Genomic DNA, 27171 nt, shown 5'->3' with positions numbered 1-27171 from the left:
AGGGGGTGGTCTAGGCCTCTAATGTTTTTTGGAGCTTTGGGTGTGGCATTTAAAAGAGACACATTATTAATGCCTTTAAATTGACAGAAATGCAAACTACACTACAATCCCATCTGCACATTATGTGCATTGATGCATGTTATTGACTCTTTGAAGACACTGAGATAAATAATTTCCTAACTGAAGGTGATAGCTTACTTCATTTATGTTGTGCTATAAACAAGGTAAGAATTTGCCAGCTATACCGACAGAGAAATACAAATCAAATTACAGCAAAGGTGTGAGCTTTAGGATGTACACGGTTGAGCAGGCATTTATATAAGCACATCTACAGTAGACTTAGGCTTGCTTTGTAAATTAAAAGGAATGCAAATGCAATTGTTTAGATTTTTTTTATAATTGGTTATTATTCACACAGGGTAATTGTGAAGCGATTGCAACGTCTACAATTCATCTGACTTTGGGGTATGTGATAATGCAGGTCGCTGTCCTCTCTGTTTCCATATTAGTGGGTAGGCTATTTTTCATGTGTTATACTCACATACATGATCAAGTGCAACCAGATGGCATAGCGAAGCCCAGTGGATGATAGAGATTCTGGAATAAACACACTAAAAATAACCCCAAATCACTATAATATCATGTTGCCAAAGTAAAATTACCGTAATTTAAGTCACACTTTTGTGGCCAAAATAAAAGTTCAAATCTGGGGGGAGCGACTTGGATTCAAGGTTTTTAGTTAGGGTACCAATTTACATTTGCGCATGTCAGTTATTCTGGTGCACTTGAACAAGACCAACTGTACACAGTACTGTCCACTACAGATATTACTCTCGGCACAGTACCGGTATATTAAAATGGCTGCACAGTGAACTTCAGAGTCACGTTGGCCAAATTAAACAAACGAGGACAATAAAGCAGACTGAAATAAAGTTCAAGGTAATGTACCCTTTCCCAGCTACTATAAACTGCAATGACTGTCGTTCAATACTGAAAGTACTGTACTGTACATATTTTCTTTTCCCATTTGCATTTGTAATATAGTAGGTGACATACTCTGATGCTTTAATGTACAGTAATACAGTGTTCCCTGCTGGCACCTAGAAATTAAAAAGTAATTTAACCATTAATTATTGTGTTTTTTTTTCATTAAGAGTTAAATGTGACTTGCATTCAGGGTCTTTCTTTCTTTCTTTCTTTCTTTCTTTCTTTCTTTCTTTCTTTATTTATTTTTTGGTGTCCGTATTTGGGGGTGCGACTTGAATTCAGGGGCGACTTAAATTCGAGTAAACACGGTATTGAAAAATGTGTTTTTCCTCAAACCATTTTATGTGGGGGTTTTGTTTTTAGATTGTTTATTGTTCTTAGTTTACATTGGTTCTTATGGTGCCTTTTAGTGTTGTTATAGCCCACATTTCTTTTTTTTGTTGTTGTTCATCTGTCAGGTTTGCAAAGCACATTTTTCTTTGTTTTGAACAAAGCATTCAGACAGTGGTTTCAGTGCTGTTTATAACATTAAGTTTTGGGGTGTTGTTGTGCTCTGGTAAATCAAAACAGCAATTGGTATGAACTTTATTGTGCTTAAAAACACATTTCTTGTTGGATTGATTTCCACAGTGACCAAGGACTGAATCCATGACCTCTGAATTCAAAGACTTCCATAATAACCAGGCCACAGTATACAATAGAAACAAGTAAAGACTTCCATCAATACAAATGATTTGGAATAAAAAACATTCACAAAGTAAGAAAAAACTCATTTTCCAGCACATTATTTAGTGAATGTTTAACACCATGAATCTAAGTGTAATACCGTATTGGTATTGCACATATTTTATCTGCGGATATCTATAAAAGCTGTACACATTTACGGATATGTCTTTTTCAAAGTACTGTATTACAGATTTCATTATATTCCAAATGGATTGGATGTACACTGTATTCAAACATTAAAAATCAATGGAATCTTATTGACTCAATGTATTACCTGTTGTGACAGGAGCCAATAATGATTTTTATGCGGTTAAACTATTCTAAACCGTTCTTCTGGGATATTTCTAAATTACCCATGAAGGCAATTTGGAAACAAACAAAACAAAATAATAGCTCTAGGATATTGAGTTAGTATGTTGATATTGAAGTGTTGCGTTAGAGCATGAAATTATAATTTGTTCTGCAGATATTTACATTGCATGAAAGCAAAGAATTATTTTCATTGCGCAGATAATTTTGTGATTGAGAAGAAACCCCACAGATAATTATATTAATTTAAAACAAACTGCTAAGGGATGGAGGAAGGACATGTTCACAAAAGGTAAATATGTCCACTGTAAGGACAACGTGTGGATTAAAAATTGTGATTGAATTTAATCGGATTCACTGTGTCATACATTTCACAAAATAATTATGAAAATACCAGCCTATGTTTCATATTAAAGTACAGTAATAATGTATAAATGCTACATGTTTTTGGCACCAAATATTGCTAATATTGTGACATTTATTTGTCTGAACAGTATCCTCTTTTCCCTTTGGCATGACACCATTGATTAATTCGTTTTATTTTCATGTCGCTTTTTCATGTTTGGTTCATGGTACTGTATACGCAAGCTTTCATTTGTAGGAACACCAAAAAGAAACAATAAATCAAGTAAAAAAAGAACAGACTGGTTGTTAACCAGTCCCTCTTCATGCAGAGTCTATTACATAGAAGAAAGGGGACGGCAGGAACAAAGCTTATAAATAAAGGACAGCATTATAGCACACTGCTCTCCGAGACAGCCATGAATGAAACCACAAGATATTTTTCACCAATGGGCTGAGTGAAGGTTTAATTATGAGGTTTGTAATGACACATCTGCCCACAACACGAAAGCTAAAGCCAACATCCAGGATACCCATTTTGATAAAAAAAGGGTCCTTGAGGTTACTGTTTACAGTACCCAAATATATTGATTCAGTACAGTATGTGGATACTGACCTGGACTTGACACAGGGCTAGTAGTGGTAGGTTCAATATATGCTACAGAAAGGAGGAAGAGGAAAAAAAGAAAGAGGACATTCATGTATTAACATAATGGAGACACAAAATAAAGTAAAATAAAATCGAAAAACAAAACACGCACAGGCAACAGACAAGATGTCAAGACACACTTGTGTCTGGTGATTGAAAACCCTTTTTTGTATAATAATGCATTGGCCATACTCTCCAAGCCCCCCAAAATACAATTAAGTATAACCTCATACTAAGCTGGTAATAATATGATAACTACCAGCGTGTCCTGCTCTTCCATGGTAACCACTGGTGGAATAAGTGTTTAATCACCTGGAAATGGCCTGTACCATCAGGTATCAAAATGTTGCTCACAAGACCTTTTCTATGTAATTATGCAGTAGTTACAGTGTAATCATAGGGACCATCAGTAAGTTATTACAATGTAATTACATTCATAGTTTATAATCTAAAGTACTATCATAAATTAAATAGGTACTGTATTTAAATAATTATGATTTAATTAATTCAGAATAGATGTTACACATTTACTATTTATGTTTAATGATTTTAATACTGTGGTAAGCATTTAAGCAAGACGTCATGCAAAGGATTCTGCTGCACATTAATATCTGCTATGCTGTGACAATTCTAACTTTTCATTAAAGTTTAATTACAGTAAACTGTACAGCATTGGCACAAACTTTTACATTTGTATTTTGAAATGCAAATGCAATTGTACTCATATTAATATGGCTTACCAAGAAAAACAATGTAAAGCATTTATATTATTAGTTTTGGATTTACTTAAAAGTCCTTCCCCTTTCCTCAAACAATCTGGTCTAATGTGTATTATATTGCACTCAAAATCAACTGCTATCCTTCTCATCAGATTCTCTCTTACTGTATCTGTGATTCTATTTAAGCTTCCAATAGCCCGATAGTTAAGAAATAATGTAGGATTTGGAAGACTGTGTCTCTGAAAAGAAGTTCAATAGACCCTATTCACAAATAGTAAACCTATGAGTTATTTAGGATGCCTGTTTGGATGGATTAAATCAAGTTTGATGTTCAAGCCTAAACAATTGTATGCTGTTTGCTATCTTCCTGGATCACTTGAAATAACTTTCAGTACTTTTTCGGCAAATGAACTGCTACAATCTATATTGAAGCTTGGTGATATGTTTACATGAATTATTTAGGATGTATGTTATGTATACAATACTTGTATTTACATGTTCATACATGATTTCAATAACTCCTGCATGATAAAGCTTTGTGAACAGGGCCCAGTATCACAGAAATTTTATTTTTGCCAAATGTATTTTTGTCATGGAAACAGGGGGTTTACACTGTCTGGGTCAATGCTTACACAGACACACACACACACACACACACACACACACACACACACACACACACACACACATACACACACACACACGACAACGCATTTAAGTAATCCATGGATAAGGATCAGTTTACTTTTTTACTGATTATGATAGACTCAGAAATAATAGTCTTTAAGTACGAGAGCAAAACAGGCATCATTGGTGTAAAGCTGTATAACTTTGCAAGTAGGTGCATGAGCTGCTTTTTGGGTATGCCTTGTTTTCTGTGAAAATGCAGTTACATCAGTGTCTGAGTAGAAGCATGGTGTTAGTAAAAGACCATAATAATGTCTTGTAGGTGGATTTCTAATACATTTTTCTTTCTGTTCACGTCTCTTTTAAAATACATTAGTACCCCATACAATGCACTTCTCTCATGTGTTGGTACAGCCACACAACATAAGTGTATCCACCTATTTACATAGTTATATGGTACAAAAAAATCAGTTTAAGGCTCTGAATATTGATTTCTCATCAAGTGTACAGCTTTAAAACACAAGTTCTGATGCTTAAAACCTATAAAAATCTGCTTCCACAATACATAGACGTCACAGCTGTCAAAACTATACAACATTATAGGCCACTATTTCTAAGTATACTGTAATTTTTCCCCATAAAAGCACAGACTAATTAAAGTATAATCCTTTAGAGCGGAAATATGCCACAGGATATACTTATTTAGTAGGACTGATGTGCCAGGTAAGATAATATAATGGAATTATTTCTAAGCTACTTTGAATCTCTTAGAAAAAAAGTACTTAAAAAAGCACATTATTACCTTCAAGCTGCAATTTTAAAAATCCTAATTTAGAAAGAAACTTCAGCACTAATATAATGCCCTTAACTCAAACTATCACACATTTCATTATGTTAAAGTTGTAACCCATTGCTGTATATGTATATATATATATATATATATATATATATATATATATATATATATATATATATATACACTGTATATATATACATATACTGTATATATATATATACACACACATGCATACATACATACATACAGTATATACAGTGCCTTGCGAAAGTATTCGGCCCCCTTGAACTTTGCGACCTTTTGTCACATTTCAGGCTTCAAACATAAAGATATGAAACTGTAATTTTTTGTGAAGAATCAACAAGAAGTGGGACACAATCATGAAGTGGAACGAAATTTATTGGATATTTCAAACTTTTTTAACAAATAAAAAACTGAAAAATTGGGCGTGCAAAATTATTCAGCCCCTTTACTTTCATTGCAGCAAACTCTCTCCAGAAGTTCAGTGAGGATCTCTGAATGATCCAATGTTGACCTAAATGACTAATGATGATAAATAGAATCCACCTGTGTGTAATCAAGTCTCCGTATAAATGCACCTGCACTGTGATAGTCTCAGAGGTCCGTTTAAAGCGCAGAGAGCATCATGAAGAACAAGGAACACACCAGGCAGGTCCGAGATACTGTTGTGGAGAAGTTTAAAGCCGGATTTGGATACAAAAAGATTTCCCAAGCTTTAAACATCCCAAGGAGCACTGTGCAAGCGATAATATTGAAATGGAAGGAGTATCAGACCACTGCAAATCTACCAAGACCTGGCCGTCCCTCTAAACTTTCAGCTCATACAAGGAGAAGACTGATCAGAGATGCAGCCAAGAGGCCCATGATCACTCTGGATGAACTGCAGAGATCTACAGCTGAGGTGGGAGACTCTGTCCATAGGACAACAATCAGTCGTATACTGCACAAATCTGGCCTTTATGGAAGAGTGGCAAGAAGAAAGCCATTTCTTAAAGATATCCATAAAAAGTGTTGTTTACAGTTTGCCACAAGCCACCTGGGAGACACACCAAACATGTGGAAGAAGGTGCTCTGGTCAGATGAAACCAAAATCGAACTTTTTGGCAACAATGCAAAACGTTATGTTTGGCGTAAAAGCAACACAGCTCATCACCCTGAACACACCATCCCCACTGTCAAACATGGTGGTGGCAGCATCATGGTTTGGCCTGCTTTTCTTCAGCAGGGACAGGGAAGATGGTTAAAATTGATGGGAAGATGGATGGAGCCAAATACAGGACCATTCTGGAAGAAAACCTGATGGAGTCTGCAAAAGACCTGAGACTGGGACGAAGATTTGTCTTCCAACAAGACAATGATCCAAAACATAAAGCAAAATCTACAATGGAATGGTTCACAAATAAACATATCCAGGTGTTAGAATGGCCAAGTCAAAGTCCAGACCTGAATCCAATCGAGAATCTGTGGAAAGAACTGAAAACTGCTGTTCACAAATGCTCTCCATCCAACCTCACTGAGCTCGAGCTGTTTTGCAAGGAGGAATGGGCAAAAATTTCAGTCTCTCGATGTGCAAAACTGATAGAGACATACCCCAAGCGACTTACAGCTGTAATCGCAGCAAAAGGTGGCGCTACAAAGTATTAACTTAAGGGGGCTGAATAATTTTGCACGCCCAATTTTTCAGTTTTTTATTTGTTAAAAAAGTTTGAAATATCCAATAAATTTCGTTCCACTTCATGATTGTGTCCCACTTGTTGTTGATTCTTCACAAAAAATTATAGTTTCATATCTTTATGTTTGAAGCCTGAAATGTGGCAAAAGGTTGCAAAGTTCAAGGGGGCCGAATACTTTCGCAAGGCACTGTATACAGTGCCTATAGAAAGTCTACACCCCCTTGAACTTTTTTCACATTTTGTTGTGTCAGTGCCTCAGAGTTTCATGCATTTAAATGAGGATTTTTTTCACTGCTAAGGGGAAAAAAGTTTTTATTGAGAAAAAAATTATATATTAAAATACAAAACTGAAAGACAATAATTGGATAAGTCTCCACCCCCCTGAGTTAATACTTGGTGGAAGCACCTTTGGCAGCAATTACAGCTATGAGTCTGTTGGGATAGGTCTCTACCAACTTTGCACACCTAGATTGGGCAATATTTGACCAGTCTTCTTTACAAAACTGTTCAAGCTCTGTCAAGTTCCTTGGGGAGCATTAATGGACAGCAATCTTCAAGTCATGCCACAAATTTTCGATTGGATTTAGGTCAGGGCTCTGACTGGGCCACTCAAGGACCTTTTTGTTCCTTAGGCACTCCAATGTAGCTTTGGCTGTGTGCTTTGGGTCATTGTCATGCTGAAAGGTGAACTCCTGAGTGTGTTTTTGCATACTTCAAATGGGATTCAAGGTGGGCTTCCTTCTTGCCACCCTACCATACAGGCCAGATTTGTGGAGTGCTTGGGATATTGTTGTCACATGCACACTTTGACCAGTCTTGGCCATAAAAGCCTGTAGCTCTTGCAAAGTTGCCATTGACCTCTCGGTAGCCTCTCTGATCAGTCTCCTTCTGATCTAGGCAGGGTCTTGGTGGTGCCATACACCTTCCACTTCTTAATAATCGTCTTGACCGTGCTCCAAGGGATATTCAAGGCCTTTGATATTTTTTTTATATCCATCCCCTGATCTGTGCCTTTCAACAACTTTGTCCCGGAGTTCTTTTGAAAGCGCCTTGGTGCTCATGGTTGAGTCTTTGCTTTAAAATGCACTACCCAGCAGAGGGAACCTACAGGAACTGCTGAACTTGGTGTGTGATTTTGAAGGTGATTGGTTACACCTGAGCTAATTTAGGATTGCTATTACAAGGGGGGTGGACACTTATCCAACCAAGCTATTTCAGTTTTTATTTTTAATTAATTTTCTACAAATTTCTAGAATATTTTTTCACTTGGAAGTTGTGGGGCAGGATGTGTAGATAAATGAAAAAAAAAACTATTTGAATGCATTTTAATTCCAGGTTATAAGACAACAAAAGGTGAACATTTTGAATGGGGGTGTTTTTCTCCCAATTTGTGAACTGTGGTATTGCTTGACATGTCGAAAAACGCGGGAGCGACAATCAATAAAAGAATGCAACTATTTTTCTGGCTAGACACGCGGGCCATCTTAGGTGCTGGTATTTCATTTTATTTCATATGAACGGTCACAAAATAGCATCCATGACACAATGCAACATGAAGGGACTAGGAGAAATGACACATATGAACCACACATGACTGATAAGCATGACAAAGGAATAAGTCATTCATTAGCCATCAACCAGTGAGCCTGTGTTTCCATAGACACATCTGAACGGCAGCAAGGAACACTGTCTCCTCTCATTTCAATTCACTGCTGTGCATAAGCTTTCACAGTATCCATCACAAGTTATAATTTTAGAAAGCAGCAACATGTTAAGTATGAAGCACTTGTAAACGGCTGAAAGAAAAAAAGATGAAGCAGCAAGCAAAAGATGAAGGTATTAATGGGTATTAATTTTTTGTAAACCATCTAGTAAGATAAATACATGCATTACTTACTGCAAACTGAAGTGCTACCCAACCCTTGCTATGCTATTAAAAAGGCAGTAATTTTAACATTTACAATTAACATAGCAGGCCTATTACTCAACTCAAGACCTCATTCAAGACCATGCAATAAGCACACCAACTACCTATTTGTGTTCTCAAGACACCATACAGTGCCGTGCAGCATTGTGTGCTTTCCTACAACAGTATGTATAGACAACAAACACAAATGGCTAAAAGCCTAGTGTACCTGTTACAATATTGCAAGGAGCCTCATATTTATTTAGCAGGTACATCTGTTCTCCTACTGTAGGTGTCCAATTTGGAAGATAATAACAAGATATCTATTTATATCTTCTCGAGATAGCAGGTCATTTACCTGTATTATTAATTACAGTTAATAATACAGTTAGGGAAATGTTTTAAGTTATGTGAGAATTAGTATTCAGTTAAATAAGATATTTCTTTAAAAGAAAAAAAGTCTGCTATGTGTGATGTGTCTACAAATAGATCTTTGATGTTGTTCAGAATGCACATAACATCTTGGTGACTCAAGATCTTCACTTGATCTTTTAGAACTTTTTTCACATACTGTCTTTTAAAGCAGACTAATTTATAAACTCACTAATCAAATCAAATCGTTGAATATAAGTAGGGGTCTACTTAAATCGCGGTAAATTTACATATTTTTCACAGGTAGGTAGCGGAATAAAATGAGAATTTCGCTGACCTGGTTAAACATTAAATAAACCTAAGTAGTATTTCAGAATGCTATAAAGCCTAAAAAAACTGAGTGCTGTCATTTGTTAAAAGCAGGCATGCAGCATCCCCCTGCAGTTGACTTGCCCATACATTGAGACTGCACATTCTGCATCCACTGAAATTAAGGCAAAGCTTTGCCAAGTTATACAGATGTGGAAATCAATTAGAAACAGCTCCAAAACTAATTTACCCAAGGACATCTAGCATACTTTAATAAAGGCAATATATGCAGCACGTTCGTTGTCATGTTATTTGTCCCATCCAATAATTTATTTTATTAGTACCAAGTCTAAACAAAGAAAACATGGCTATTCAGGTCTAAAATTCCAACTGCGAAAAAGTAAGCAGCAGGTTGAAGCGAGGTGGCTGTGCTAGTTCGTTGTAGTACTGATTTAAATTGCAGACAGGAATACCTTTTCTCTGGGCTGACTTTCCACTTCTTTTTTTTGGTTTCTGAAAGCTGTTCATTTTACGTTTTTCAGCAGCCTCTGTAGTAGTCTAGTGTTTAATGTGTGATTCTGAAGCTAAACAGCGATCAATCGTATTTTCTCCAAAGACACATTAAGATATGCAAAAAGAATTACCTCCATCTGCATGTACAGTTTCTTTGGGAAATATCTTGACATGATCAATCACCGAAATATACTTTGCTTTTTTTGCTTTGTCGTCCATTTCTACTATTTTACCTCCAATGCTGAAAACTAGATTTTAGCAACATGAATCAAAACAATGCAGCACTGACTTTGTCCCACCCCCTACTGCACAGTATGGGTCACAGAAAAGCAGTAAAGACACACTGATAGGCTAATTAAAACTTTGTTGTCATTTGAATAGTAAACAAGAACGTTAACTGCTTTGGAGAATTTTTGTAAATGTTATTTGTGGACGTTTTTTATTTGTTTGTTTTTTACATTTAATTGCAAGAAACTATACATATTGGCCATGCTGCACATTGCACAGGTAAGCCAAAGTAAACGAGACTGCTTTAGAAAACACAGGATGGCGAAGGAATAAAAAAAAAGCCTATCTACAGAAGGAAGATACGTAGTTTGCGTCGCTTGCGTTGTGCAATAGTTAATTTAAACAAGTTTTTTTTGTTCGGTATGCATTGGCCCCTAAAAGATGTGAATTTCACAGTGACCCCTCAATTTCACGATTTCCGTGAAATCCACAAAATTATTATTATTGTTTATTTAGCAGACGCCTTTATCCAAGGCGACTTACAGAGACTAGGATGTGTGAACTATGCATCAGCTGCAGAGTCATTTACAATTACATCTCACCCAAAAGACGGAGCACAAGGAGGTTAAGTGACTTGCTCAGGGTCACACAATGAGTCAGTGGTTGAGGTGGTTACCACTAGTAGTTACAAGCCCTTTTCTTTAACCACTGGACCACACAGCCTCCTCATCACGATTCCGTTAGACCGCTAAATATAAGCAAGACAATCAAACAATTTCAAATATATGTACAGGGTGCCTACTCTCAGCTATATTTCATTTTTATATTTAGATTGTATAAATATCACAGCAACCAGAACAGAAAATTAGCGCCTTCAGCAATATCACATTGTTAATAAACAGCATCTGTTCACACACCCACTGGATGTTTTTATTTTTATTTTTTATTTCTTGAAAGACAATTTACTCAAAGGAAGACTTTACTATTACAAGAACAACACCTACGACTATTTGATTTACATTGTATTGTGACACCAAATCATATCAAGACAGTAGTTTGTAACATTTTGTTTTTTAGAATATATAATAGGTTGAATTATGTAAAACTTTCCTTTGAACTGTAACATACATAACTATGGACATTGTAACTTGCAAAGTCTATATATATATATATATATATATATATATATATAGAGAGAGAGAGAGAGAGAGAGAGAGAGAGAGAGAGAGAGAGAGAGAGAGAGAGAGAGAGAGAGAGAGAGAGTAAGGCTCTCAAAAGTATTCACCCCCCTTGGACTTTTCCACATTTTATTGTGTTACAACATGGAATCAAAATGGATTTAATTAGGAACTTTTGCCACTGATCAACACAATTAAGTCCATAATGTCAAAGTGAAAAATTAAATCTACAAATTGTTCTAAATTAATTACAAATATAAAACAGAAAATAATTGATTGCATAAGTATTCACCCCCTTTGCTATGACACACCTAAATAAGCTCTGGTGCAACCAATTGTCTTTAGAAGTCACATAATTAGTTGAATGGAGTCCACCTGTGTGCAATTAAGGTGTTTCACATGATTTCAGGTTAAATACGCCTGTCTCTGGGAGGTCCCACAGTTGGTTAGTACATTTCCTAACAAAAACTACATCATAAAGACGAAGGAACATTCAAAGCAAATCCGGAATAAGGTTCTTCAAAAGCACCAATCAGGGGTAGGATATAAGAACGTTTCCAAGGCATTGAATATCCCCTGGAGCAAAAAGCAATACGTCCATTATTAAGAAATGGAGAGAATATGGCACAACTGTGAATCTGTCTAGAACAGGCCGTCCTCAAAAACTGAGTATTGAGGCGAGAAGGGCACTGTTCAGGGAGGCCACCAAGAGGCCTATGGCAACTCTAAAGGAGTTACAGTCTTCCAGGGCTGAGCTGGGAGACACTGTGCATACGGCAACAATAGCCCGGGTGCTTCACAAAACTGGCCTTTATGGGAGAGTGGCAAAAAGAAAGCCATTGTTGAAAAAAACTCACATCAAATCTCAGCTAGAGTTTGCCAGAAGGCATGTGGGAGACTCTGAGACCAAGTGGAAGAAGATTCCATGGTCTGATGAGACCAAAATAGAGCTTTTTGGCCTCAACGCTAAGCGCTATGTTTGGCGCAAGCCTAACACCGCACATCATCCTGAGAACACCATCCCTACCGTGAAGCATGATGGTGGCAGCATCTTGCTATTGGGATGCTTCTCTGCGTCAGGGCCTGGAAAGCATGTGAAGACAGAGGGCAAAATGGATGCAGCAAAGTACAGAGAAACCGTGGAGGAAAACCTGCTGAAGTCTGCAAGAGACCTGGGACTTGGGAGAAGATTAATCTTCTAGAAGGACAATGACCCCAAACATATAGCTAAAGCCACACTGGAGTGGCTTAAAAACAAAAAGGGCAATGTCCTGGAGTGGCCCAGTCAAAGCCCGGACCTCAAGCCAATTGAGAATATGTGGAAAGAGTTGAAAATTGCTGTTCACCAAAGGTCCCCATCCAACTTGACGGAGCTTGAGCAATTTTGCAAAGAAGAATGGGCAAAAATTGCAGTGTCCAGATGTGCAAAGCTGGTAGAGACTTATCCAAATAGACTCATGGCTGTAATTGCTGCCAAAGGCGCCTCTACCAAATATTGACTCAAGGGGGTGAATACTTATGCAATCAATTATTTTCTGTTTTGTATTTGTAATTAATTTAGAACAATTTGTAGATTTTATTTTTCACTTTGACATTATGGACTTTTTTTGTGTTGATCAGTGGCAAAAATTCCTAATTAAATCCATTTTGATTCCATGTTGTAACATAATAAAATGTGGAAAAGCCCAAGGGGGGTGAATACTTTTGAGAGCCACTGTATATAGATAGATAGATAGATAGATAGATAGATAGATAGATAGATAGATAGATATGTATGTATATTCAGAGAATGTAGTGTTTATAATGTATTATTTATTTCTTAGCAATTTAGATGCAACTCCTCTTTAAATAGTAACATGACTGCAATGTGAAAACTATAATTCCCTCAGAGGCAGATTCTACATTTTTTACACTTTTATGTGACAAGTGGAATCTCACTGCTAGTCACTTTTATTCAGGAATTCTGTTATCCTGCAGTAGAACGAAACGGTACACTTTGAATAAACACAGTTCATAAATGAGTTTATATAGTAACAGCACAGCAGCAGCAGATTGAATCACTTTAAAGTGTGTTATTCCCTTGTATTGCACACTCGAGGCACCCTGTAGTTACTGCTTAATTGAGCAAAATACAGCATGAGATAAATGAATGGGTTTATACAAAAAGAGAATGGGGAAAACTATGTATTTTATAGTTATTAACCTAAACTTTGTAAATACACAAAGCTGAAACATATATACAGTAAAAACACACTGAAATGTTGCTATGATAGAAAGGTAAGCATTAAAGAACAAGAAGGTGTTCGAAGGCCAAAAGCCTTAAACAGATTTAGGCAATTATGTTGTTAACAAATCAATAGTACAATGCATCGCCACGGTAACTAATCAGCAGCTAGTTAATGTTCTTGTGACTTACGGATTAGAGGCAGACTGGCGTTGGCTGTTCCGAGCTTGTTGACAGCGACACATGTGTAGTTACCGTAATGATCCTCTGTCATGTTGGACAGAGTGAGAATAGATCTCGTGCTGTAGTTCTGAATAATAATCCCTTGTCGCCCATTGGAAAGCCTGTAGAATAACACCAGCAAGGTCAAAATAAGAGACACATTTGACAAAAGCAAACGCCTGTGTAAGATGCTGTGTATGCAATGATGGAAAATGGAATTTCCATTTCAATTTTTTTTTTGTTTTGTTTTTTGCTGGGTTGGGAAATGTGTGTGTGTTATTATTAATGTTCATGTGACAGCGATTGCTTGGTGTCTTAATCAGAATGCTGTTAGCTCCATTCCTAGCTCTGCTACTGAGGCAAAAGACAACATCTTATCATTCAACATAATGAAAAGTATGGAGCACATATTGCATAGTAATTACTAAAATGTTACTAGAAGGTACTGTACGTATTTTAGTATTACCTGGTAATGTGTACTACCACACACTTTAAGAAAGAGGTAACTTAACTCAGTTACAATGTGCATACCCGTTTATTTGAATGGCTTTAATAATAAAAACAAATACAGCACCTGCATTATGTCTATATTCTGTGGCAACAGTCAATATATTTCTTAAAGGGGCACAACATTAATGTTTTCTTGTTTTTTAATTAAGTACAAGCAAATATTAACAAACGGTTTTGCAAATGCAATCACTTGTTTGGGGTATGTCCTCCTATGTGGCAGTCTGATTGAATGTCACAAAAGAATGAATATAATGCAGGTCATGAAGCAGAACTCACTTTTCCATTGAATCCACCACCATGTTAGCAGTATTGTTATTACTACAGTACAGATCTCAGTGGGAGAAGATATAGGTGCAAATATTAGTTTTAGGATCAATTTTTAAACATATTTAAATGGGTCAGCGAAGGTTCTAAAGATTATTAATGAGGACACAGTTTATTTATATAACATTTGTATTGTAAAGTTTCATGTCATGGAATGACAATGTTACTTGTAAATGTTTTAGTTGTTTTAACTGTATAGCTGTCAAATGCTTTTTGTAACATCGTTTATATCACATTTATAAATGCTTTTTTGACTGCTTTTAACAGATGTGAAAAACTATCTTTATAACCTACTAGGCTTAGGCATTGAATGGTGGATTTAATGATCAGGCATATTGTTAAACAAGAACAGCTCATTGTGAATAATTCAATACCCCATTTTTAATCTGACCTGTGACACTTGATGTATTAACAACATGGTTCTATAACCTTTTAAATTATTTTCAATATCAATATATATATATATATATATATATATATATATATATATATATATATATATATATATATATATATATATATATATTGAAGGATAAATGCCATGCTTGCCCACACTTGTTACTGAAGAACATGCACATTCTCCTGTGAGAATACAGCATGCGCCACTGCATAGCATTAGAATTCTGAACACATAAGTGTAGTTGCAAATACACAAAAACAATACATCAAAGAGAAGATGCATTATTCAAAAGTCTGCTCAGTCACACCAATTTAAAAATCTATTGTTGGTAAAAAGCCATTTAGAGACACAGAATACAAAAAAGAACAAAAAATTTAGGTTTCATTTCCTTTCAATTCAATGTTGTTTGATATATCTGTGAATGTTATGCTATACTTGCTTGCCACTTGCAAACTGTTTCCTAGCTATAAGTCAAAATACCCATAATACCCATCACTTTGTGTGCTAAACTTGTCTCTGATTGGGTCAAATTCACTTAAAAAAAAACTTTATGGTAACACTTTAAATGAAGTGTCTCTAATTACTGTGTATTTATGTAGTAGTTATGTATAGTAAACACATGTGTACTTACACATAATTACACATCTCGTTGTTGATATTTAAATACTTTTATAGTTGGGCCTGAACTACAACTCATCCTTTTTTTTCTTAGAAATTAAACAAAGAAGCAAAAAAAAACAATTTTTTTTTTTTTAAAACTCTTCAATACAGCAAAGGAAAAGATGTAAACAACAGGATTTCAAATAACCCGCTCATTCACCGGAAACTGGGATACCGGTATCGTGAAATGTGACGCAAGTAGCATATACAATGGTTAATAATACTTTAGTGTGTGGTGTTGGCCTACGAGACTGACCACAATTGGTATGTATAGGGTTTGTTGTATATTAATATAAAATAAACTTGATTATACTGTGTCTGAATTTTTAGCAGTATTAGCAATAAAAAGAATGTCTCTGCGAACGTATGTTAACTTTTTTTTTTAATCCCACGATATCGTGATATGGAAATTATTATCGTTATTGAATGATATTGATATCATATCAAAATATCGATTTTGGTGCCCATCCCTAGTTATTATGCATAGTTACCATCTACTTAACGTGCAAATCTTAACGTACACAATTGAATGGTCAGTGGGGTTAGGGTTAGGTTTAGAGTTATGTATATATTAAATAGCAAGTAGCAGGGTTCTGAAAAATATAGAGTTACATGTCCCCAAGTGTTGCTACAACTGTTTAAATAACATACCTCTAATTTATATTTTTATTGTTAACATCCTGACAACTTTTTATACTTAAAACTTTAAAGTTTCAAAGCTCTTTTCAAAATGCCCGCTCTAGTGCACGGATGTGTGAGTATTATTGCCCACATTGTTAAACAGGTAACACAGCAATAACAATCCATGATGTGGTACGGAACATAAAAGCCAGAGCACTTATTTATTTTAATTTTTTTTTAATCGCTCCTGCAGTGATTTAGAGGACAGATCTCAAATTCCAGTGCACTAGAGCAGACATTTTGAAAAGAGCTTTGAAAAAAATCAAAGTTGTAAGTGTAAAAAGTTGTCAGGATGTTAACAATGAAAAGAAAAAATACAGGCACGTTATTTAAAAGTTGTAGCAGATGTGGGGATGCATAACGCTATAATTTTTGGAACCCCGCTACTTACTCTTTAAGTACGTTGTAACTATGCATAATAACATTGTAATTATGTGTAAGTACACATATATTACAATGTAACTACACAGTAATTACGACACTCAATATACAGTGTTACCCATTTTATTAGCACAACAGCCTATTTATGATTCCCATGAATATGTTTTTTGTGAACTTCAGCTTTAAATCCAAATGTATTGAATGCTTCTTGCAGTATAATCAATGTGGATTCAAACAGGGTCCTCAACTGACTCAATCGAATACAAAAACAACATTCATATTTGGGTACATTAGATTAATGAGCTAGTGTAGAGTACCGTACTTACTTTCTTTCCCCTTTGTACCACTCAAAGAGAGGAGCTGGTACTGCAGCTGTTTCACATCTTATTAATACAGTGCGTCCCACACCCACTCCAGCGTGCTTCATTTCCAATATTGCCGGAGGAACTGTGGAAACATTACAACTTAGTCACATCCCTGTAAATATGTGTATTACAACAGAGCTGTCATACCTTGTTGGCTAACGAGCCATAGTGATGACAAGGGAATTGTTATGGAACCCTACAGACATAGCACTAGTTTTACTAAGTTTGACTAAATAATCAGCAGAAATCACGCTGCCTGTTACACAGTGAAATTAATAATATCTGTACCTTTAAGGGGAAGGACCAACAAGTTATTTGTTCTCCCCTGGTCTAGGAGAGAGTCTGGTAGAGCAGGAAGGGGAAACAGAAGTAAAGCCTAAGGGTTAAGGTTTATTACTTTGTTTACAACATGTACATTGGCGAATGGCTTTGAGACTTATGTATGGCTACAATGACTAGGTAGGTTGCTAGCATCGGACAGTATTGATAAAAGTACAGAAGACTTTTCTGCATTCCACCCTCTAACCCTGTATACGGGATATAAGCAGTTATTGCAGATCAAAAGCTAGACATGATGTAGCAATACAAGACGAATGCTGTCTAATGTTTTGATTTGATTTTAACAAAAAGTATTCATTTTCTATTCCACATGAAAGGCTATTTCTTTAAAATTAGGGTTGAATCTATTTTACAAGACTTTTTAAGTATCACATAACATTGTGGTGTAACAATATGAAGCATGTAAAATAACTTCAAGTACAGTAGAGTCAATTATCCGAACTAATTCATACCGATACTAGTTCACATAATTGATTTGTATGGATAATCAAACAGGTATTAATAAAAATTACTGTACCTTTAATAATGTATAGAATAAAGTTAACATACACAAGTACAGTCAACCCTCTTTATACCACCAGGTAAAGGCCATGTGCAAAAATGGGCAATAAGCGAGGGTGGCGTTATAGTGAGGGTCAACAAAAAAAAGTGCATAACAGCGTAGAACGGCGACCCGAGATGACCAGATTAGCGACAGTGGGGGCACTGCGTAAGCAGCACCTTTATTTTGTAGTTTTATTATTGTGTTTAATTTTCCTTTCGCCTTTTGTTATTTATTATTTCAGAGCACCTGTGAGTGCGCCAGTATTAATTGTTTACCAGTATTGGTATTTCTGTGGTTTACCGAGCACAGTGCGCACCGAGGCATCGAAGTACCAAGGACTGAGCGTGCACCAAGGTACCGAAGCACCAGGGTGCAGCTTATGCAGCGGTGCCTACCCTGACCGCGTGCAGTCACACATCTGGTCAGAGCGCAGCATACACCAGGGAGACACACAGGCTGAAGCTGCTGCGGGCGAGTTTAAAAAACAACTGGCAGCCGGCGAGATCTACTCGACAGCGGGCAGGTTAAAACGCAGCCCCGGTTGAGGAATTACACCGCTGACTGGCTGTTGTTGTGTTTTTGTTTTTTTTTTGTTTTGTTTTTTTAAACTGCACTGCAGCTAAAATTCACAACATAGTTAAAGTGGGGTTGTGCGACAGAGTCAACACACAGGTGGACACGCAACAACAACAGTACACAATAATATTTGTTTATTTATATTTCGCCCAAACTGCGTGCATGGCAGCCGGCGGAATGACTCAATGGCAGGGATACAGCAAAGCCTAGCCCCGGCGGAGGAACTGCGTTCTCCCCAAGAATGTAGGCTGAAAAGACAACACGCGCAACCTTAATCAATACTGCACAGGCAGTCGCTCACACACGACAGACAGCGTGCAACACAAGCGAGGCAGGCTGTGAAGAAAGGGCAAGAAAGAAGCTAAGAATTAGAGCCGCTGATTCCAGGAAATCAGCAAGCCAGCTTTCAGCAGGGAACTGCAGTCGACTCAGATGAGCTCTTTCAAAAACACACTCAGTTTAGTAAACACAAAAGCTTACCTTACCGTAGGTGAGAAGCAAAAGAGAAAATGGCTTCCGTGGGTTGACTAATCCCTCAATAGGCGGGACCGAGGATGTCACCCCAGGAAGGGGCCTATCGGCAGCTCTGACATAAAATGCTCAGTGAATACCTACCTATGGCAGGCATACCCCATAAGTATGTTGGTGTTCATCTTCGAATTGAAAGGGAACTTTAACACCTACAGTTAAGGTAATGAAATTGACTCAATACCGTACTTTAAAACATAAATCATCTAAAATCTGCTTTAATTAAATATTCATAAGAGAAAACCAGAATTATGTGAGTAATGACATAAATAATACAAGTACTGGAATGAGATTCAATATTTTGCCATTACTTCTACTTCTTGTCCCACAGCTACATCACACAGGAAGAAAACATGTTCTTCCTTGGTTGAATTTTTAGCTGCTAAATTGCATGGAAGTTGCTTGGAAAGTAAAGAAATACTGTACTTCTTTGATGATGGACTCTGGTTTACACAAAACTACTGGACAGTTCCATGTAGTTTGTTGATATGTGATCTTACTAGGATTACACACATTTTGTATTTGAAATAAATATTACCAAACATCGTTAGAAAAGTACAGTGATTGAGCTGCTTACTTGAGGAGTGCAAGTCACCAGATCATACCCAGCCTCCGCTCAGGGCTTTTGGAAAATTAAGTGGTAAGTGAATCCCAAATTGCATGTACTGTAAGCATGCACAAATTACAACAGTGCTGTATTTTGAATAGGATAGCTAACTGTGACAGAGAGCGAATGAATCTGAGTCAACAAACTCTCTCCCAACCTGTAAGGGAGCTGTATAACAGGAACAGTGTGCCCAGGACTGGATGGTTCAGCAGTTCATTCCAGGGTCAGTCGGAAGTCGGCCATCCAGGAAGGCGGCGGAGTCACAATACCAGAAGTCATCGCCTTAATACGATAGGCGATGTGTCAGTCATGGATTGGAGCATACGTGATTGCACTCGCTACCGAAGGGGGCGTGACTGAAGGTATATCAGGGGATGTGGCCGAGCAATCTGTTCCTTGGATATGGTTACGGAAAGACCTTTAAGGACAAACTGTGTTATAAAGAAACCGTGAGTTTTGTGTGTTGTTTTTGTCGGTCTAGTTAAACTATTATTTGTCATTATAGATGGCTAAATTCCTGGAGCTGTAGCTAAACCACCAGCAAATAGACCAGGACTACACTTCACCATTGTACACGAATAAACCTGTAAATCACCATTTTCACTAAGCGCACTCACTCTGGACTTGTGACCGTGTTGTGTTTGTGTGTGTCTTGTTTAGTGTATTATTATTTTCAGGACTGAACCATGTGGTTTACCTGAACAATACACATCATTGTGTAGAGCCAGGTATTATTATTTACCAGCAAATAAAGAGCTGCTTTTTCATCGTGAACTGTCTTGTGTCTATCATTCCTGAGCACCCCATCACCACTGCACCTGTGCACTACAGACCACTTTCCTACACTAACATATAATATGTAAATGCAAAATTGTGTGATTCAAACATACTATAAATACAGTTAGGAGCTAAACTTCATCAGCCTATTATACCAGTCTTCAAATCTTTGCATTTGTTGCCAGCTGGCTTTCATATAGATTTCAAGATTCTGCTCTTAACCTACTCCTAATGTATTGTATTGTATTACTGAATCCATGCATCAGTGTCAGTTCAATACTAGGTGAGACAAGTTATTTGTGGGGTCCATTGTTACTTTTCTAAAGTGATTACCTTGCTTGTAGCATAACCTTATAACATACCATGCTAACAAAATCAAACTAATAAACACTGTATTCGAGTGCACAGAATACTACTTTCAAATAACTATAGTGACTGTGATGGACCACTACTCTAATGATGGTGGATGTAACTCATTACTCACTATGTTTACATGGCAAACATTTTCCAAGCACTTCAGAATGATCTTATTACATGCAATATTTAATTATTATTTCATATTTACTTAATTAGAAAAAAGTATTTGGAATACTTGCCTTGTGCATGCATTCATAGAGCCCAGTAAAGGTATTGCACATGTACAGAAAAAAGCAGGTACACTTCTTATTTATTATAACAGATAATCAGGAGTCATAGTTAAAAGCCAGTGTATGTTATTACCCAAACAAGGTAATAAAGGGCTTGAAACACTATACAACACTGGCATTAATACAGTATTTCTGTGTGTGCTTCAACATTTTAGACTTTAGGCTGTCCTGTATTAGTGTTATTGTATGCACCAAAGATCCATTGCAAATTAGCCTATGGTTATTACAGTAGGGCAATACAAACTATTTTGTTTAAACATGCTGATGTCTTCCTGTAAGATGAAAGGTGTAAAGGTGAAACTAGGTCTCCAGGTCCCCTAATACTATACTTTAGAATCGATAGCATTTAGAAAAGCTACGTCCGCTAATGCATTTTAAAAGCCGGGTCTATTGGGGCTCCCGAGTGGTGCATCCAGTAAAGGCGCTCCACGTGGAGTGCAGGATGCGCTCTATAGTCTGGACGTCGCGAGTTTGAGTCTAGGCTATTCCTTTGCCAACCGAGGACGGGAGCTTCCAGGGGGCGGCGCTCAATTGGCCAAGCGCCGCCCGGGGGAGAGGGAGGGCTAGGTCGGCCAGGGTGTCCTTGGCTCACCGCGCATCAGCGACCCCTGTAGTCTGGCCGGGCGCCTGTGGGCTTGCCTGTAAGCTGCCTGAGAGCTGCGTTGTCCTCCGACGCTGCAGCTCTTGTGTGGCAACATGGTGAGTCCGCAGTGAGAAAAAAGCGGTCGGCTGATGGCACACACACGCTTTGGAGGACAACGTGTGTTCGTCTTCGCCCTCCCGAGTCAGCGCAGGGGTGGTAGCGGTGAGCTGAGCCTAAAAATAATTGGCCATTTCCAATTGGGGAGAAAATAATAAAAAAAATTGGCAACAACTATATTTATAAAAAAAAAAAAAAAGGCCGGGTATATTATGGTGGCTTAGGTAGGAAACTTGGTGGTCCAGTAGTTAAAGAAAATGGCTTGTTACCAGGATGTTCCCAGTCCAATCCCAGCTCAGCCACTGACTCACTGTGTGTGATCCTGAGCAAGTCACTTAACCGCCTGTTGCTCCGTTCTTCGGATGAGATGTAAAACCAAGGTCCTATTGTAAGTGACTCTGCAGCACCAGTTGTGATGCAGAGTTCACCCCCTAGTCTCTGTAAGTCACTTTGGATAAAAGTTAAATTGCTAATAATAATAATAATAATAATAATAATAATAATAATAATTATAATAGGAATCAATTAATAAGAAATGTATTTTACTGCTCACCTCATTTTGAACATAAACGTATTGCCTGTGGGAGCTACTTGTGCAGCGATAGCTTTTCTTGGCAACTTATCACTGTAGGACATTCCTACCTGTGTGGTGCAGACTGACCTTGGCAGCCTGCCTGCTCAATGTTGGTGTAATTCACAGAGATCGATGTCTTACTGCTTACTGTGGCAAACCGCAAAGTTCACACTATTATTATCCAGCTTTATCTAAACTGTGGAGGGGCCGACTCCTTAATTGGAGGAAATTATAGAACCAAACGAAGATTAAAGAAAACAACCTCATTATTGTTATACCTAGTGATAGTGGATGTAGCACTGTAACATTTTCCTGTGAAGCTATCCAATTATCAAGATAAATAAACAGAAGCCTAGGTATTTCATGTTTCCTGCTTATCTGTTTATGTTTGCTCATTATAAACTCACAGGCGATTCATGCTGTCATCTTCTTTTGCAAAATGTTTAAAAGGTATTACATAGCATTCACTAGGCTTCTGAATTTAATGTTTACTGCTGTGCTAGTAAAATACACACCAACTGACTGTCTATTGTTACACCAACAGCTGGAGAACTAGTGCCAGCCAAACCACCATACTCAAGCTGTTAGCAGTACAATGTGTCTTACAAAGCAGTACAATGTGTTTTTAGTTACATTCTGTGAACAGGCTGGCTGGCGGTGACGTCAGGCCAGGAAAAAGACAGACAGGACTGGTGAGTGAAATGTGCTGTTGTGCCAGTTTATTATAAATAAAATATTTAAACAAAACAAAACACTGAGACACCAAAATAAACGAAACATTGGCCAAAAGAAACAGACACTAAACAAACTATAGAGAGACAAACCAAAAACAAGTAATGTGCTGATTTAAAGTCAGCGTGAATAGCAATTGTGATTCTTTTCTGTACCTCCCGACTCTCGTTCTCTTCTCACCGAAAATCCAATCCAGAGCGAGTGATTCGTGCATCTTTATATACAGCTGTGCTGGGATTCAATTACTATTTAATCATTCACTTGAATCCCAGCACGTGAACTCATTTGTGTAATCCCTGTGCCTACATACAACTATACATTTTAAATAACCCGTGCTACATAACCCACAATCCCTGCACCAATACATACACACCACATGAAACATAAAACACAAAAATACGCACAGGGGGGCATCTGTTATGCATTAATTCAATAATGGTTGTTATGAGGTAAATGGTTTCCATAGTAATGCTATTTGTATTTCTATGTATTTTTCTAAGCTGATTATGTAAAAATGCATTGCAATGAAGTTTAAACTTGGAATATTGTGTGTATGTATTAACATGTAATTACCTTATTCTGCAGTCAAGATTGGTAAAGAACAGCTAAGTGGAGGCTGGGCATGAAGCAGTACAATCACTGCTAGGCATATGTAACAGGGTGGACACTACGCATGATCATGCACAGCCCAAGCGGGCATCTTAACCACTTTGCAAAAGAGCAAGGCTCAACTGTGGGTGTGGTTATAGAACTTTTAACCTCATCTCACTGACAGGGGTTAGAATATGTAAAATTAGTGTGTCACACAACATTGTCCATTACTTATAATAAAGCATGTTAAAAAATGGATAACCAATGTGGTAAATGCATACTACAATCGTTCAGAAAGGAAATGGTAACTATGGTAAAACAAGAGCGTGTGAGCATCCCTGCATTTGTTACTGTGTTTTAAGTCATGTGAGGGAGAAGCAACAGAACAAACCAAGGAAACCAATTTGACTTCACCTCCTGAAACTTTGCTACTGCTTTAGTTAGTACATTATTTATAAACAAAATGCACCTTTGTCAGACTGTTTCCTTCATTGATATGTGACAAGGTAGGTCTGAACCTGCGGTGGTAACAGATTATGAAATATGTTTACTGGGAATAAACACTTTAAAGGTTGTCAGTTTAGAAAATGAGTTTAAGCTCTCAGACACAAAGAAACACTTAAGAAATCTATCAGCCTTTTTGTGCTCAACACAAAGCAAGTGGGAAACAAGAGCTACAGAAAGCACTCAAAATTAAAATGACTACAGCTCTGTTAATCTTTTGGAGGAGATTTCTACTGGCGACTTGATACCATAATTATATGGAAAAGGTCTTGGTGGAGCCCACTAGGAATTGACAGATTACCCTTAATCGCCGAGACGTGCTTTGATCGCAGCACGATAGGTCTCTCACTTACACGTCTGTGTCTCTATCTTAGAAATATGCTTCCATTACTAATAATTTGTATTATTTATCCATTATTCATATTCAATTCTGATCCAAAACATTCCACACCTAAAAACAAAAAATATCAAGTTTAAAATATTTACTTTATATCAAATGTGCATTAAGGTACTAAAGGTCACCCCTATGTGTAAATACTTTCTGAAATTACCAACTAACAGCAGAAGGGTGTACAGACCAGGAGACTTTAGCAGTAAATCATTAAAGGGAAGCACCTCAGTCAAAATTGGTAAGCAGACAGATGTCAGTGATTGTAAAGCCTTGTTATTGATGCACATCCTTTTGGGCATGTACATTAGTTAGATCGTCCAAGTATTGGAAATCCTAAAATCATATTATAAATCACATATCAGAAATCAACCAATCACAGTGAAGTATTTGCCAAAATTCCAGTACATCTTATGCTGTGTCATACCATGCATAGAACACCAAACCTAATTCCAATGTAAAAAAAAATTAAAAATAAATAAATAAAAAACACGCACATGCCTGGTACCTTTTGTAAAATGGATCATCCAATTAACTTCACTGTTTTCTTATATTTTAATTAACTTGGCAGAAAATACTACCAGAATTGAAATTTCACAGTTTGAGCAGCCAGAACTGCCAAGGTTCGGTTCACAATCCTCTTGTCCAGACTGCACGAGATGACATCTCTTATACAATAAGACACACCCTAAACACAACGTGTTAAAGAACACCAGGTAATAACAACGTTCTAAAACAAAAAAAAAACACCTAATCTTAACAGTGGTTTGAGCACGGTGAGGCTTTGCCAAACTGTTCTCCGTGTCTTAGCTAACTTCAAAGAATGCTCATGAAATTTAATGAACTGGTCTTGATAATAAACGGATGCTCTGCGTATGCTCATACTTCGAATGCCATTCATGGGATGCCCATAAAGTCCAAACAAAACCGTAGGTGGACTTTGGTGCATATTACTTCAGTTATGGAATTAAAAAATGAATGACATTTTAATAGATATCCATGAAAAATCTTTTCTACATTTTAACTGGGAGACAGGTGTGTGTTTAAGGGGGGTGGTCCTGGCTAGTGTACAGCAAAACTAAATTTACTTAGCTAATGTGTTTTGCTGGAGAGTAGCCTGTAACAATGGCATGTAAAACAACAGTAATAATACTGACAAAAATGTGGGTCAGGCCAAATCTAACTTACATTTAAAATGGGAACATAGTATGATTTATGTATCATAGCTTATGACTTAGCTACAGAAATAAAACAGTGCACTGGGGAAATATAAAGGGACATCAATCAGTTAGGGAACTCAATTTGTATAATACAAGGTACAGTGCTCCCCCTTTATAAGGCGACCCTTTATACTGCGGAACAGGTTATAAGGCAGTACGGTAATGGCTACCATTTGCCCCCTGATGCCATTACACTAACACTAGTATTCTCGTTATAAGGAGGAACACAAATAGCACGGTCTCTTAACTATGGCTCCCGACTACAGAGTTATAAACGGGGAGCACTGTATTAGTTGTAATCCCCCAAAAAGTTTTGAAGGGGAATTTAGTTATTTTGTTTTGATCTGTAACTTTCATCACTTAAAGATTCCACTACTGTATTTACTCCACAATAACAACTTGATCTCAACCAGGATTTGATCTAAACCACCAGCCATCCTGGTTTTTTTTTGTTTGTTTGTTGTATACTCTTGACATTGCATTGCATTATCAAATCATTCTGCACCCAAAGCCAGCACCAAACAAAAACCTTGTGTGGCGGAGTGTCCCCCCCCTATATATATATTTTTATTATTATTTGTATTTTTGTTTGCGGCACAGGTCAAAGCGCCTCGAATTTGTTTTTGTTTTGTATTTATATTTTAAAAACCTTGTGAGGATGCGTGGCTGATCAGCTACTGATTATTTAACTAGCTGACAGTCACACATCCTTACTAAACTCGTGCAGACTGTGGCCGAGGGGTAATAAGATAATTAACAGCTAGTTAACCCCTCGGCCAGAATATAAAAGCCTCCAGCTGTCTGCGCAAAGGCAGAGAGTGCATTAGGCGTGAGAGCGGAGAGAGCGAGGAGAGAGACCGAAACCAAAACCAAACAACTGCTAAACTTTATTTGTTTGGCCAACACGCCGTTTTGTTTTGTACTGTCTTGTTTGTTTAAATCTTTTGTTTGTTTATTATTTAATAAATACGCTGAGCGCCGTAGCATTCAGCTTCACCCACCCATCCATTGTATTGTTTCTGGTACTTCCTGGTCCGTGACGTCACCATACACACGCCACTTCTTCCCACTAAACTCTGAGTGGCAGCAGCACAGACCCTTCAGACACCAGGAGAAAATATCAAGGAAGGCTTGCTAACAAAGAAAATGAAAATACGCATGTTCAAATGCAATGATCTAAAAAGCAGCAGATCTAAATAATGCCATCGTAATTTACACAGGGGACATGTCCCCACCACGTTTTCATTATTTCAGATAGAATAATATTTATGCATGTGTAGTGTGCAAGGGGGAAGGCAGCAGTAGGGCTGGTAGGTGACGTA

At 37.3% G+C, this 27171-nt stretch overlaps 1 protein-coding gene across 1 annotated transcript in view; it reads right to left on the bottom strand.

Annotated features, from left to right (window-relative positions):
* Nucleotides 1–27171, bottom strand: part of LOC117416621 (neuronal growth regulator 1-like) — a 317626-nt gene that overhangs the window by 59209 nt on the left and 231246 nt on the right. Inside the window, exons 5-6 of the mRNA XM_034924603.2 lie at nucleotides 17084–17204; nucleotides 13772–13923 (exon numbers count right to left, since the gene is read on the bottom strand). Coding sequence (XP_034780494.2) covers nucleotides 13772–13923; nucleotides 17084–17204 — 273 coding nt within the window. The remainder of the gene's footprint in view (nucleotides 1–13771; nucleotides 13924–17083; nucleotides 17205–27171) is intronic.

The sequence above is a fragment of the Acipenser ruthenus genome, chromosome 12, assembly GCF_902713425.1.
Source record: "Acipenser ruthenus chromosome 12, fAciRut3.2 maternal haplotype, whole genome shotgun sequence".
Taxonomy (NCBI): Eukaryota; Metazoa; Chordata; class Actinopteri; order Acipenseriformes; family Acipenseridae; genus Acipenser; species Acipenser ruthenus.
The sequence above is the reverse complement of the archived record's forward strand: the minus strand, read 5'-3'. Positions and strand labels throughout refer to the sequence as shown.